Source organism: Gracilinanus agilis, chromosome 3 (assembly GCF_016433145.1).
Source record: "Gracilinanus agilis isolate LMUSP501 chromosome 3, AgileGrace, whole genome shotgun sequence".
NCBI lineage: Eukaryota > Metazoa > Chordata > Mammalia > Didelphimorphia > Didelphidae > Gracilinanus > Gracilinanus agilis.
In genome coordinates this window covers 418209827-418224126 of record NC_058132.1, presented here as the reverse complement: position 1 = coordinate 418224126, position 14300 = coordinate 418209827, and the positions used below count along the sequence as shown (strand labels likewise).

The 14300-nt window shown below is 37.7% G+C and overlaps 1 protein-coding gene across 1 annotated transcript; it reads left to right on the top strand.

Moving 5' to 3' along the window:
- The first annotated feature begins 1841 nt into the window (after positions 1 to 1841).
- On the top strand, positions 1842 to 12792 carry ADAMTS1 (ADAM metallopeptidase with thrombospondin type 1 motif 1). The gene is given in 10 exon segments (XM_044666898.1): positions 1842 to 2895; positions 4839 to 5185; positions 5553 to 5685; positions 6845 to 7012; positions 8961 to 9247; positions 9534 to 9720; positions 9813 to 9988; positions 10939 to 11114; positions 11971 to 12575; positions 12578 to 12792. Coding segments are annotated over 10 exon segments (2826 nt in total). The 5' UTR covers positions 1842 to 2231; the 3' UTR covers positions 12661 to 12792.
- Positions 12793 to 14300: the final 1508 nt, after the last annotated feature.

Here is a 14300-nt window from a genome sequence, read left to right as displayed (position 1 = left end):
CACACACCTTTAAAAAAAGATGGAATAATAAGGAAAATTTCAATAGGTGAGACAAAGACTGATAGAATGAAGCAATGACTTGACAGAAGTGAGTAAAAGGGTAAGACTGGAAATTGAAATGGATATCGTGAATCGAATCAAAGATTAATATTAAACAATTTTTTCATTTCATTACCTTAAGCATAATTGTCGCTTGTAAACTTTTATATCCACTTTATAGATACAAAGTATCTGTATTTGGGGGAGGGAATACATTCCAGGACGCTTTTCTTTCTTAATTTTCAAAAATTTTAGTGGGAGTCAAAGAACTGATAAAACACCATTTTGAAAGCAAATTCTAGGAAGAGAGGAAATGCCTAAAAAGACTGAAAGGCAAACTGGGAAGCTTTTCCATGGACAGTTATGGAAAGAAGGAAGTGCAGTGATAAAGAACACTGGAAAAGCCTGTATTTGTGTTGGGGGTTGGGGAGGAGAGCACTGATTCCCCAGTGAAAGAAAACTAGAGATTGCATAACTTAATTACAATATAGACAATCGAATTCAGTGGAAAGGGATTCCAATAAGGATTTGGGCAAATGGAGACAGTTCCATTTTTTTCCCTTGTGGCAGCCCAAACTTCGAAAAGACTGTGAAATTTTTCCTTTTTCTCCTGTCACAAGCCCCTCCTTCTCTGGGCAGAAAATCTCTAAACCCCCATCTCCCCTCAGCAAGAAGTTTCTACGTAGGTTAAGCACCTTCATTTCAAAGTCATCGCCGCAGCCATTTCCCTTTCTTGAGGAAAGGGGTGGGGAAGGTTGTTAGGACTTCTCTGATTTCATAGCATACACGTCCTTATTCCAGTAATCCCTGTCTTCGTAGGTTGGATAATATGGTTCCTACCAGTTCCTAGCAGGCTAGAGGAAGTCTTGGATTTGATATGGGTGTGGTCAGGAGCTGGAGGACAACCGGAGGAGTGCCTGGAGTTAATTTTGAGAGAGAAAGAAGATTGGGCGGGACACTGCTTCTCAAATGGAAGAGGAGCAATTCCATTCTTAGACTAAAGGGAGACCTAGAAAAGGATTGCTATCCCAGTAAGCGTTAGAGCCTCAGCGAGTCCCGACTTAGGTTCGCTATGGAAGCAAGGGCACTGAAAGCTTCCACCCTTGGACCAAGTTCAGAGAGGGTTGAAAGAACAAGGAATGGGGGTGGGGACGGAGATTGCTACAAGCTGACCATGGGAAACCTTTGAGTCGGGGTGGTTGATTCATCCAGAGGCCAAGATGGGCTTAAAAGGAGGTGTTTCCCAAGAAGAGGTAGTTATAAATAATTCTAGACTATCCCTCCTCCTACACATTACACTACTCCTTTTTGAGATACAGAATTTCGGGAGGCTGGAGTTTGTTGGTTAGAAGAATAGTTGTTGGGCTTTTCTTTTGTGAAGTAGGGGGGAAGGGTGTTGATAGAGGGGGAACTTTCTGCCACCAAAGCAGCTACTAAGACAAAAATCATCCACAACAACGCCCCTTCAGTTGGTGACTAACGAAGAAATGGCCCAGAGCCAGGTTCAGTCTCGCACCCCTACCCCCACCGTTATTCCCCCAGTCCTCTGCCTGCTCAGCCTGAGGCTGCTGGGGCTGCAAGAGCGAAGTTACGTATGAACTTAGCTCACAGGCACATTGAAAAAAAGGGGGGGCGGCGCTCCCGTAAGGAGGGGTGGGGGCTCTGGGGACAAAACATTATAAAATAGAGACCGGGCTGCCAGGTTTCTGCACTCCCACTGCAAAGCCTCCGAGAGGCTGAGCCAAGCAAGGCCAAAGCGAGGACCTTGCTTCTCTTGCTTCTTCTTGCTTCAGCATTCTTTAATCATCCCAAAGAAAAAAACCAGGCACGAGGCCGCAACAGACATCGCTGAGTACCAGAAGCTTAACGGAGTACGGGGAGATTACCCAGTTCCTGCCCTCTCTCGTCTTTCTGCCTGGAGAATCCCACCGAAAAAGAGACGTAGACATTTCTTCAATCATCACCATACAGAACAGTTTCAGCAGCCATCAGAGAAAGTAAAGCGCCAAGCAGTGTACCAGCTCCTTACCCTCAGTTTCTAGTAAATGCAAAAATGTTTTTTCTGCTGTAAACTTTAGGTGACTGCAGATATTACTACCAAAAGTAATAGTTTAAAAAAAAATAAAGAAAGACGTCAAGGTTTTCAGACTCCCTAATTGAAAATATAGCTTTCACACTAGAGCTGACAGAGAATGGGGGCAGTAGCGTGGCCGCTGGAAAAGGAGAGGTTCCTGCCAATTTTGATGGAAGCTTCTCTTGTAGTAGTAGCAATGGTTTTCCTGACTATGCCAGGCGTATACTGTCTCCCTGTGGAAGAGGACGAGGAACTAGTGCTCCCAGTCCTGATGGATTCTCCAGAACCAGGCAAAAAGCTCTACCGCTTGGATGCCTTCGGGAAGCGCCTGAGCTTGGAGCTACACCCCGACAGCAGCTTTCTTGCTCAGGGCTTCACACTCCAGTACTTGGGGAGCAAACTTAAAGAGGAGGAGGAGGAGCATTCATTCATCCCCACGAACGAACTGTCGCTTTGTTTCTACTCTGGCACCGTGAACGGAGACCCCAATTCATCAGCGGCTCTCAGTCTCTGTGCTGGCATCCGTGGGGCATTTTACCTGCGAGGAGAAGAGTATTTCATACAGCCGCCTGCCACCAACGAAATCCGCTTCTCCTCTTTTTCTGCCCCAAAGGAGGCGCAGCTACAGCAGCAACTACATCTCCTCAGCCGGAGGCTGAGGAGCCAAAGCGGCGCCAAGTGTGGAGTACTTGACCAGAATTTCCAGCAAGGAGAGGCTGAACCAGCAGAGGAGCAGAAGCAGCCGACAGAGGAGCGGAAACAACGCCCAGGACCTCTAACAGGTAGGTATAGGACCCTGGACTGTGGAACTCTTTTTTTTCCTCCTCTCTCCCTCTATGTTCCCTTTTCCTCTCTATCGCCTTACTTCCACTTTATGGACGGTGCCCGGCGAGATAGATACTGTGTGCACACATGCCTATACAGCATGTGTTAAGTAGAAACACTTCATAGGCCTCAGCACATATTCTTGTACACAGAGACACATCTGTGACCAATATTGGTAAAGAAGAAGTCCGTTCCATTTTCTAAGTAGTATCTTCAGACCTACTTTAAACCCAGAAATGTGCACAGGGAGAAAAATGTAATAATCTCGGGATGCTAATGTTTGGGGCACCCCTGGGACGAAAAGTGAGGTGAAGAGATAGAGATAGTTTCATAACCTGAACTCCTTCCTGCTTTAGTAGTGTGGCAGGAAGGAAGGGCGGGGATTTCTCTCCCCACCCCCTAGATTTTTTCCTTCCCGTCTTTCTTTTTCCAGTGCCTTTTTGCTTATTGCCATGTTTAGTTTTGTCTCGACTACATTTATGTTGTTTCCCTTTACCCCATATATATATATTGGTTTCGATGTAGGGAAGTGTGTACCACTTCCTCTCCTCTCCCCTCCCCCATTTAGTCTTCAAGGAATGTTTGCCCCTCTATGTAGCGGCAGCCTTGTGGTTTTGTTGTTGTTGTTGTTGTTTTTCCCTTCCCCTAATTAAATATATTTGTATTGCGGAGTGTATGGCACTTCCTTACCTGGGGCAAGTTTCCCTTTTGTGCATTTGATCAAGTTTTGTCTTCACTCTTCTTTCCTCCTACTCCTTTTCAGTAACAACTGACAATTTCTCCTTTATTGAGTGCTTTATCTTCCTTTCTTTTTTCCACTTTTTGGATGCCAATCTTTGGGCTAAATTTGTTTATTGTCAACTTTTCTGCAACAGTTCATTCTTTTTTCTTGATAGATCTGCTCCATTTTTTTTTTTTTTTGGTTTTTCCTTACCCAACTCTCCCCCCCCCCCCTCCCCAGTTTCCATGGTGTCTATGCTTGCTAGTATACTTTTATTGTGGCTTCTTCATCTCCTTAAATAGAACCTCTATTTCATCGAAAGAATGCCAGGTATAGGAAGACATTGAAAAGAGCTCCAATTAAAAAGGGTTACTGAATTTTGTCAGTGGCCTTACCATCCTCACTTGTATGTTTGCCTTACTGATGCTTTTTTTTTTCCAAGAAGGTAAAGAGATTTGAATAGAGAGATGTAAAGTGAAAGGCTAGAGCTCTCCCAGATGGAAAGCTTAGAAGCTTTGTGACAAAACTACCAGTCACATTTAAGGCTCCTACTGAGTCAGGGAAGGGATCTGAAGTTGATTTTCTAACTAGGAATTTTGCATTAGTCAGGCACTTGTTTCCCTAGTGTGTTAAAAATAAATAAATAATAGCCTACAAGTAGAGTGATTTCATATGCTGTCTTTGGCACAAATGTCACATATTATAGACCCCTCAGCTAAAGAGGAGCTATGCAGTCTGTGGATTTACACCAGTATGGGCCTTTGAAAAAAAACCTCAAAATTCTAGTGCCCTACCTTTCCCATAAAGTTCAATGATCTCATTCAAGAATTGATTCCTGTCCTGTGAAAGAGTGACTCAGAGCAATCCTATTGGTTAAGGGTTGCTCATGAGAGGAATTAGCAAAGGTGATTTAATAGGTAGGCTTTTGTGAGTACTGTTCTATTTTGTGGGTCCGTTTGTGGAGTCACTGCACAGGGAAGTACTATTTTCACTCAGAAGCATTTGTCATTTTTTTAAAAACAAAGATTAAAAGGAATACTTCTGATGAAAGGCAAATATGGAGAATTTTTGTTGAGATGCATATTTTTTGGTGTTTAAGTTTGATTTGAGTGACTACAATCTTACAAGGTAACTTCTTCACTAGTGTTATGTACAAATCTTTTTCTTATTTTAATACAGGTACTGGAAACACAAGGAAAAAAAGGTTTGTGTCTAGCCCTCGCTATGTGGAAACTATGCTTGTAGCAGATCAGTCTATGGCAGAGTACCATGGCAATGGTCTAAAGCACTACCTGTTGACTCTGTTCTCTGTTGCATCCAAGTTGTACAAGCATCCCAGTATTAGAAATTCAATTAGCCTGGTGGTAGTGAAGATTTTGGTCATCTATGAAGAAAAGAAGGGGCCTGAAGTGACCTCCAATGCTGCCCTTACTCTGAGAAACTTCTGCAGCTGGCAAAAACAGCACAATCCACCTAGTGACAGAGATGCAGAACATTATGATACAGCAATTCTTTTCACCAGACAAGTAAGGAGGCAGAGGGAGGGAGGAAGAAGTGAAGAACTATGTTAACTTGATATAAAACTTTTTTAAAAAAGACACACTTTTTAAAAATCTTCCAACTCCCACCTACTATGATCTACTTTAGAATTTTTCAAAATATTAAATCAGATACTTCCTGTGTCTTGTAATTCTACTTAAAAATAATTGAGAAAGGTTCTAAATAACTTAGCCATGTGTGGACTTTACCTCCCAACTGCCAAGGAAAAGTCTGCTATTTAAATATCAATGAATATCTCTGCTGTGATACTTAAGTAAAACCAGCTTGTTAAAGATCTTCCCAGGTTAATTCTCTATCTGAATTAATAATGAAATTACTTTTACTTCTTCCTAGGACCTTTGTGGTGCCCAGACATGTGATACCCTTGGGATGGCTGATGTTGGAACAGTGTGTGATCCAAACCGAAGTTGTTCCATTATAGAAGATGATGGTTTACAAGCTGCTTTCACAATGACCCATGAGTTAGGTAAGTAAAATTAAGAGTAAGGTTTAGGTCCAAATGACTAATTAAATCTGATAGACAAATACACATATTTGACTATATATATGTGTGTATATGTTTGATACTACTATAATTTGCAGATATCTTCAAAGTATCAAAAGAGCCCTTTTTAAAAATTAGATTCTTAAATAAGACTGTTGAAATTCTTGACATGTAAATACTTTTGCATTAGCAAACAGTCACTTAAAAGTATTGTTTGAAGTCACAAAATCTAATAATTCTATGGAATGTTAATACTTCAAATAATAAGATCATGTATAACAGAGCTTTAGGATACAATACACACCTAACCTATAGGAAGAGTGATTCTACCTGCTACTAACTCATTTTCCTTATTCATCTTCACTATGGATTTTAAAACAAATTAGGAGAAAGTATTTCCTCTTAAGTTACTAAAATTACAACACCTCTCTCAATTATCTCTGATCTCCCACCTTAGTTTATTAAATATTACATATTAAGTAAAATAGAGAAGGCTCTTTTTCCATAACTTTGGTCATGTTTCCCTGTTTCTATCTCTCTGCTCTCCCATCTCTCCCCTCCATTTTGTGAAGGAGCTCAGGGTGGTCTGCCTTTATTCCTGGCCCGGTTCCTGACTTTCTAGTCTTCAAAATCACATCCTCAAAGCTCCTTGAGGGCAGGGATAATTCTTTACTTCTTTTGGTATCCTCAGTGCTTGTCACAGTGCATGGCACATAGTAAACACTTAACACACCTGTTACCTTTCCCCTTCCTTCTAGTACCAGCATTCACTTCTTTCAGGAGTGCATCTGACCTCTCTTAATCTTTTTTTTTAAGATGGCTTTTCTGAAGATCAGTTAAAATATTTTTCTCAGGGAAGGAATTCTCTCCATTCTCTTTTTCTCTGTAACTCCCTCAGCCTCTCTTCAACCACGAGGCAGGAAAATCCAGAATGAGTTAAAGTCCTAGTCTTTTCACAAACTTCTCATAAAATGGCAATTAAGCAACTTCACAAGACTCCACCCACTCTTAAATACAAAATAGAAGCCATCTGTAGTCTTTGTAGACCACACTAATGAAGCTAGTATTATTACACATGTGTTTATGTGATAGATATTACAAAATATGTGCACTAAACAGTATATCTGGGTTTGTTTCTCAGGTCATGTGTTTAATATGCCACATGATGATGCAAAACAGTGTGCCAGTATCAATGGTATAAATTGGGATTCCCACATTATGACCTCAATGCTTTCCAATTTGGATAGAAGCCAGCCTTGGTCTCCCTGTAGTGCTTATATGATTACATCATTTTTGGATAATGGTCATGGTAAGTGCTGAATCAGTACTATATTCTAATGTATCTTTTTAAGCTTCCAGTTAAAGTCTTTTAAAGTGGTTTAGAAAAATGGTTTATTTTTTAATGGCTTAAAAAATGATTTATTTTTCTCTTTAAAACAATATTTCATTTTTCTGATTACAAAATAATAAAGTAAGGTAAAAACTATGCTTTATTCTATTTTCATATGATTTTGTATCTGAGTAAGAAATACAATTACATATAATTATGTATTATGTTAACATAAATATAATTCATTATAACTAGATTAATATAACAATAATTTCATGTAAAATATAGATATATTCTTGTGTAATTATTCTAATATAACTGAAAAGTATGTGCAAATAATTTAATTCAAGAAATGTCTTTTGGTGGAATAATAAGTACATCACTATCATGGGTCTTTGTTTTTTTAATTGTGGGAATTTTCTCCATCAACACAAATCAGAACTCATCTATAATTTAATGAGTAAGTCTTTAAGAGTTACCTAAGGATCAACTTGCCCATAGGTTGTTTTTTTTGTTTTTTTTTTAAACCCTTGTACTTCGGTGTATTGTCTCATAGGTGGAAGATTGGTAAGGGTGGGCAATGGGGGTCAAGTGCCTTGCCCAGGGTCACACAGCTAGGAAGTGGCTGAGGCCAGATTTGAACCTAGGACCTCCCGTCTCTAGGCCTGACTCTCACTCCACTGAGCTACCCAGCTGCCCCTTGCCCATAGGTTTTTGACTCCATTTCTACCAAGTTTGTTATGATGCAGCTCAGTGAAAAAATAACTTTTATACATTTGTATAATATTGTAACATTTATATAATGCTTTATAATTTTCAAAGCACTTTTTATATGCTTTATCTCATAAAAACTAAGATTCAGATATTGCTTTAAGAGAATATACTTTATGGACAGCCAACCTCCAAACCAAGAAGAACCAGATTCATAAACTAGCTACCTGACAACATGGCTGGGGCAAGTCTCTTAACCTCCAGGCAACTCTCTGTTTATAAGTTATAGAAAAGGTTCTGGCCTTCACTTGTAGAGATTTTCAAGTTTCCTCACTCAGGGGTTGCCTATGTTGATAAAATCATAGGTCCAGTTCCTATCCTAAAAGTGAAATTTGTATAATGCTTTATAATTTACAAAGCATTTTATATGCATCATAATCATCATTATAGCTGAAATTCATGTATCGTTTTAAGATTTACAAAGCATTTTGTTTGCATTATATCATTTGGTTTTCATAACCCTATGGTAATAGAAGTGAACATCTTATTGTCAACTAATTATTTGATAGGAAAATTGAAGCTCAACAAAGTTAAAGGATTCATGTAACATCACACAACTATTAAAATGATAGTTAAAATTTGAATTTAGGTCCACTGATGAATAAGTTCAGCATGCTTTCTAATATGTTATATACATTATTTTGCTAAATGAAAAAAATGTGGGCCATTAAATGGCTAGTGCAGTGATTCCCAAAGTGGGTGCCACCGCCCCCTGGTGGGTGCTGCAGTGATCCAGGGAGGGCAGTGATGGCCACAGGTGCATTTTGGGGCGGTGAATAACTGTAAGGGGTGGTGAAAGTATGTGACGGGGGTAGGGGGTGGGAGGTCGGAGGGACGCTAAGTAATATTTTTTCCGGAAAGGGGGCAGTAGGTCAAAAAAGTTTGGGAACCACTGGGCTAGTGGATTGAGAGCCAAACCTGGAGATGGGAGGTCCTAGGTTCAAGTCTGGTCTCAGAAACTTCCTAGTTATATGACCCTAGGCAAGTCAATTCCATTGCCTGGCTGTTCTTCTGTCTTGGAACCATTATGTACTATTGATTCTAAGATGGAAGGTAAGGGTTTTTTTTTTTTAATGCTTAGAATCCACTTTTTATAACAATTTCAGTAAATGTTTACTATTATTAAATGGGATTTGTCATTTCTTTTGATTTACAGGGGAATGTTTAATGGATAAGCCCCCCAAACCCATACAGCTTCCCTCTGACCTCCCAGGGACCTTGTATGATGCCAACCGGCAGTGCCAGTTTACATTTGGTGATGACTCCAAACACTGCCCAGATGCAGCTAGCACATGTACAACTTTGTGGTGTACTGGCACTTCTGATGGAGTACTTGTGTGCCAAACAAAACACTTCCCTTGGGCAGATGGCACTAATTGTGGAGAAGAAAAATGGTGTATCAATGGCAAATGTGTGAATAAAACGGACAATAAATATTTCTTTGTGAGTATTACTGCTGAACTATTGTAATAGTATGTCCCGTTATTTATAAAGCACTATTTAAAAAATCAAATTGGTATTAAAAATCTTGAAAATTAAATTTAAAAAAAGATCATGGCAATTGGTCTAGATTAGGGCTTAGAATTTGAGAAAGGTGAGTTCAAGTAAAGCTAATCATAAAGACTTAGCAATATTTGTTAGCTTTGTCCCAGAAATGTCCCTTTGATTGTTTTCTTTCCGTACTTGAATATTATATGTACAAAATAGATTTATTTGTTTTCCATTTTAGACTCCTATTCATGGAAGCTGGGGAACATGGGGACCCTGGGGAGACTGTTCTAGGACCTGTGGTGGAGGAGTACAGTATACAATTAGAGAATGTGACAACCCAGTCCCTAGGAATGGAGGAAAATACTGTGAAGGCAAAAGAGTTCGATATAGGTCATGTAATATTGAGGAATGTCCAGATAATGATGGTAAGTAGCCACAAAGTTCAAATGTTTGAAGTGAAAGAGAATTAAAAGTGATTAAAAGATGGCGATCTAACATTTATTAATTCTTTTTGCAGGGAAAACCTTCAGAGAAGAACAGTGTGAAGCCCATAATGATTTTTCTAAAGCTCCCTTTGGAAATGGACCTGTTGTAGAATGGATACCTAAATATGCTGGAGTGTCACCAAAGGACAGATGTAAACTTATTTGTCAAGCTAAAAACATTGGTTATTTCTTCGTATTACAGCCCAAGGTAATTTAGTTTGTTTCTTTTTATCTAAAAACCAAAAGCTCTTCTACTGGCTTTTCATATAATTATACCACGATCCTTTTTCTTTAATTTATCTGATAAATATAAATTTACCTGGAAATCAGTGTTCTTTTTCTACTCTGTGGATTATAAGATCACAGACTTAGAGATGAAAAGGAGTTGAAAAGCTATTTATTCTAACCTCCCTTATTTTACTCCAAAAGAGATTAAATGATTTGTCCAGATAGAAAGTGAAAGAGGCAGGATGGAATTGCAGCAGACTGTTTTTTGGTTTTATATTTTACTCAACTTATTTATTCAACTATTATTCAATTATTCAATTCAATTATTATTCAGTTTATGCATTTGGTATTTCTTTAGTTGTTTTTAATAAATTATGTGCATTAAAACATACTGGACAAAAATGTACTTTAAAATCCAACTTAGAATAGTTTTTAGGATTTAAATTATAGCATTTTAATTATAAATTGTATAGCCTTTAGGGAATAGTAATCACGATACCACTTATTTTTTTTATTGATAGTCTTTAATATTTTTTCACTAAGTCTAAGAATAGCACCTTTAGTTTATTGCACAAAAGAATATGCATTTGAATATCCTTATTTTTAGGACACATTATCTGTTAATCAAAGCTTTCTTTCTTATAATGTGACCTCATTTAGAAATGTTGTTGCCAAGAAATGAATTAAATTTTTTGCCCTTGAAGCAGAACTATAATTTGATAGTTAAAAATTACAATCCTGTCAATTGCTTACCTCATTAAGTTCTTTAGCAGAGTGAACTGCAGGCAATGAAAACATTTGCAAATTAGAGCTGCTAATGGGGAAAACTTCCTCATTAAGGTAGCATGCTTTTTGTCCTATGTGTACATGGTAACAATGTAAGACTGTTTTTTGAATAAAATGCTTTGCTACTTTTATTTTTTGTTCAAGGTTGTGGATGGTACTCCATGTAGCCCAGATTCTACCTCTGTTTGTGTGCAAGGACAATGTGTAAAAGCTGGCTGTGATCGTATAATAGATTCTAAAAAGAAATTTGACAAATGTGGTATCTGTGGAGGCAATGGCTCTACTTGTAAGAAAGTCTCTGGCTCAATTACTCATGCAAAGTAAGTGAGAAAACATGTTTTCTTCCTTTCTTATTATCATAGATGGGGGACTTAAAGAGACACTAGAGGACGTCTATTCCAAACACTTTATTTATTTATACATAAAAATCCTTGTTTAGAAATAGGATGAGGAAATCAAAATCCAGAAAAGCTAAGTGACTTAAAAGGGGTGGTTAGGTGGCTAAGTAGATAGAGCCAGGCCTGAAGTCAGAGGTCCTGAGTTCAAATATGACCTCAGACAATTCCTAGCTCTGTGAACCTGGGCAAGTTACTTAACCCCCACTTCCTACACCTGTGGTGGCAAACCTTGGCCCCCTCATGCCAAAGAAGGCATGCAGAGCCCTCTTGGTGGGCATGTGCTCCATCGCCCACCACAGTTCATTACTAGAAAGCCAGAGGGGCTCTGGCCAAGCTGCTTCCCACCCCCTTTCCACTGCACCTGAGGACATTTCTCACATCACCCTCCCCTCTGCCCAGAAGCCCAATGGGAGTGCTTCTTCCCTCCCCTGTCTTATGAGTGGCAGTGGCACGTGGTCTTTTAAAGGTTCGCCATCACTGGCCTAGCCCTTAACACCCTTCTGACTTTGAAATGATATAAAATAATGATTCTAAGATAGAAAGTAAGGGTTTAAATTTTTTTTAAAGGTAATAGGTATCAAGAGTGGAATTTGAATTCTTCTGTCAATATTATTTCCAAAGAGCAATGAGTTCATTTGAGGCTTTAAAAAAAAAATCCTTTCTACATTTCCATTGATTTTTCTGAGTTCCGTCAAAGTGAACCATACTGGGTGCTTGTTAGTGGGCTCAATAATATGATCACATATGGACTTAAGATCTATATTTTTCCTTTCCATAGACCTGGCTATCATGATATTGTCACTATTCCAGCTGGAGCAACTAATATTGAAGTAAAGCAAAGGAATCAAAGAGGTTCCAGAAATAATGGAAGTTTCCTTGCCATTAAAGCTGCTGATGGTACCTATATCCTTAATGGTGATTTTACACTCTCCACATTGGAGCAAGACATTAATCACAAAGGTTGTTTCTTGAGATACAGTGGTTCTTCTGCAGCTATGGAAAGAATTCGCAGTTTTAGCCCTCTAAAAGAACCCCTAACTATACAGGTTCTTACTGTGGGCAATTTCCTTAGACCTAAAATCAAATATACTTATTTTGTGAAGAAAAAGAAGGAGTCTTTCAATGCTATACCTATTTTCTCTGAATGGGTTATTGAAGAGTGGGGTGAATGTTCCAAGTCATGTGGAATGGGTTGGCAAAGAAGATCTGTAGAATGCAAAGACATCAATGGGCAGCTTGCTTCAGAGTGCTCAAAAGAACTTAAACCACAAAGTATTCGACCTTGTGCCAATATGCCGTGTCCTCAATGGCAGATAGGTGATTGGTCTCCATGTTCCAAGACATGTGAAAAGGGTTTACAAAAAAGGAATCTTGAAAGGTCTGCCCCGTGATGTCTCAGGAAAGTTGTGATTCTTTAAGGAAACCAAGAAATTACATAAAACTTTGTACCATCACAAATTGCAATTAAACAGTGATCAGTTTAGGAAAAAGGTAGAAATGTCAATGCACTGAAAGTAAAAGGACCAGATGGTATCTGATCTATCTTGCATATAATTCTTAAGAAATGCCATTGAGGTGCTTGTGATATTGCATCATAGGAAAATACTGCCAAAAACAAATTTGATGGGATAGTAAGAGAAGCTCACTAAATCTTTATTTTTGATTTGACAATGCTTTAGTGTCTGTTACAAGTTAAACCAAGAAGCACTGGCCAAATTGAGTTTAAAGAAATATTTCTCTCTTTTCTCAATTTTTATTATGATACTAATAAATTTCTTTGAATCTGGAGGAAGATTAGGATCTGGAAGAAAGACTTCTGAAAACATAGCCAAGAACAAAGAAGCAAGGATAGAGGAAATAGTTGCTTTGTAATTGTTATTAAGCACTTCAGTTAGCATTTGTTGTTCATGGCTGCTCTGGTTTCAGAGCATAATTTTATGATTAATGCCCTTTTTTTAAAAATCAGGAATAAAATTCAGAATAGTGTAGCAAAAGAATGGTCTCATATTTAGAAGTAGATAAAACATCTGAGTTTATGTGTAATTTTGTATTATCCTTTTATTTCTGTAGTTCATTTTAATTTAGAAATCAATGCTCTAGTCAATAAAAATATATACATCTTCAATAGAGGTAATTATCCTACTGGCTCAGGTGTTAGCTAGAGATGAAACTATTGACTAAGTTGCCATTCTTTGGTGATCAGCAAACTGAGCATATTCTTCAAACCTTTATGTAGTCTTGCATTGATGATATAGATTTAAAGTTACCTCTTAGCAATGGTGTACAATGGCATAAGAAGAGTTAATGCAAGAGTATTATAATTTTAGAAACTGGCCATGTGCATTTCAGAATGTCAATCTCACTCATATCATGCTGAAGACACAGCTTAAGGATAGCAGGGCCATCCATAGCAGTATGCAGATAGTCACATGAAAGAGAATATGGTTTTTCCATATGTACATTGTAAAACATATTTCTATAAAATTATATGTACTTTATAAGTATCTAATAATTCTGTTCCTTCTAGGAAGGACTGCAGTTTGTTATAAATGCATATAATGAACATATTTATTTTTATACTTCTTACCTAATTTGATCTAAGTTATCACTTTTTTAAAAAAGGTCATGTAACAAGAGTATTTATATAGTATATATTACTAGAGATAATAAAAAATAATTTGAAAATTCGTTTATTTTGTTGGAATGTAAAATGATTCTGAGGAAGAAAATCGGAGGTAAATACTATACTTAAAGACTAATAATGATTGCTTTTTTCATTTTTTTAAGAATTAGATTTCTGTATTGATATTGTATTGACTGTTTTTTATTGACTAACTATGAAAGAATATAACCTGTGGCTTCAGTTAAAATAATTGTATTTGGTTATAAACAGTGTTCTCTTTCTTTTTCACACAATATTTCCTGTATATTAGTGCTATGTCTAATAAAATACCCTATAAATTCTTGACTGAGACATTTTTAATTGTGTCAGGTTCTTGATGCTTTTTGAATTGTGTATGTCAAATGTCTCAACTCTAATATCCATACATAAAATCATTTGTATTTTATAAGATACATTTATAAGATACAAAACCATTTAAGAAATAA